The sequence below is a fragment of the Fukomys damarensis genome, unplaced genomic scaffold (genome assembly GCF_012274545.1).
Source record: "Fukomys damarensis isolate Sample0158 unplaced genomic scaffold, DMR_v1.0_HiC HiC_scaffold_30, whole genome shotgun sequence".
Classification (NCBI taxonomy): Eukaryota; Metazoa; Chordata; class Mammalia; order Rodentia; family Bathyergidae; genus Fukomys; species Fukomys damarensis.
This window is the reverse complement of record NW_022900942.1, coordinates 63868765-63869523: the sequence shown is the minus strand read 5'-3', so window position 1 is coordinate 63869523 and position 759 is coordinate 63868765. Positions and strand designations below refer to the sequence as shown.

Genomic DNA, 759 nt, shown 5'->3' with positions numbered 1-759 from the left:
GTCTTTTTAACCCCCAAGTTCTTCTTCTGTTTCTGTACGATATTAACTTTATCATGAACTTCCCTGTGGGTAGTCGTTTCTGCAGTAGGAAAAGAAACCCATTTAAAAATGAAGGTTGCATGCAGGTCTGGGGATTTAGCTCAGTGGTTCTGCTGTCTACCTTGCAAGCACAAGGGCCCAAGTTCGATTCTCAGTACAAAAGGGGAGAGAGAGAGAGAGAGAGAGAGAGAGAGAGAGAGAGGTTGCAAAAGAGAGCCCTGTTAAATGTGTTCAAAGAAGGAGACCCTTCCAGGAGTTTTCCATGGTGCTCACACTGTCCATGTGATAAGCAAAGACAGCATCCTTGGTGTCTGGCTTTGGGAACTTGAGCGCGAGAGGACACCGTCCCCGCCTGCGTGCTTCGCCCTGCCGCCAGCCCACTGGCATCTCGCTGCGGCTGAGGCAGACCCGCGCCAGGTGCTGAACGTTGTGTGTGTTTCACCGAGCTGTCCAGATTCCTCCCGGCCAACTGCGGTTCCAGAGCTGTAGAACTATTTGCACATTCAATCCATCAGATGGCTTTGAGTCAAGCCAGTGCCTACAAGGCTTTATTTTTGCCAAAAGGAGGTAAAACTTGCGGCCTCTGATCCAATTGTTCAGAAATACTGCATTTTCAGAATAGCTGTATTTTCCAGGGAGAAGTAGCTGCGAGCGAAGAAATCCCATAAACACCAGCCATGACCCCGATCGCCTTTGTTCTTGGAAAGCCTCGATCAGCTG

The 759-nt window shown here is 49.5% G+C and overlaps 1 protein-coding gene across 1 annotated transcript in view; it reads left to right on the top strand.

Moving 5' to 3' along the window:
- Positions 1–226: 226 nt before the first annotated feature.
- Positions 227–759, top strand: part of Akain1 (A-kinase anchor inhibitor 1) — a 46550-nt gene continuing 46017 nt past the window's right edge. Inside the window, exon 1 of the mRNA XM_033757545.1 lies at positions 227–606. Coding sequence (XP_033613436.1) covers positions 555–606 — 52 coding nt within the window. The 5' untranslated portion in view covers positions 227–554. The remainder of the gene's footprint in view (positions 607–759) is intronic.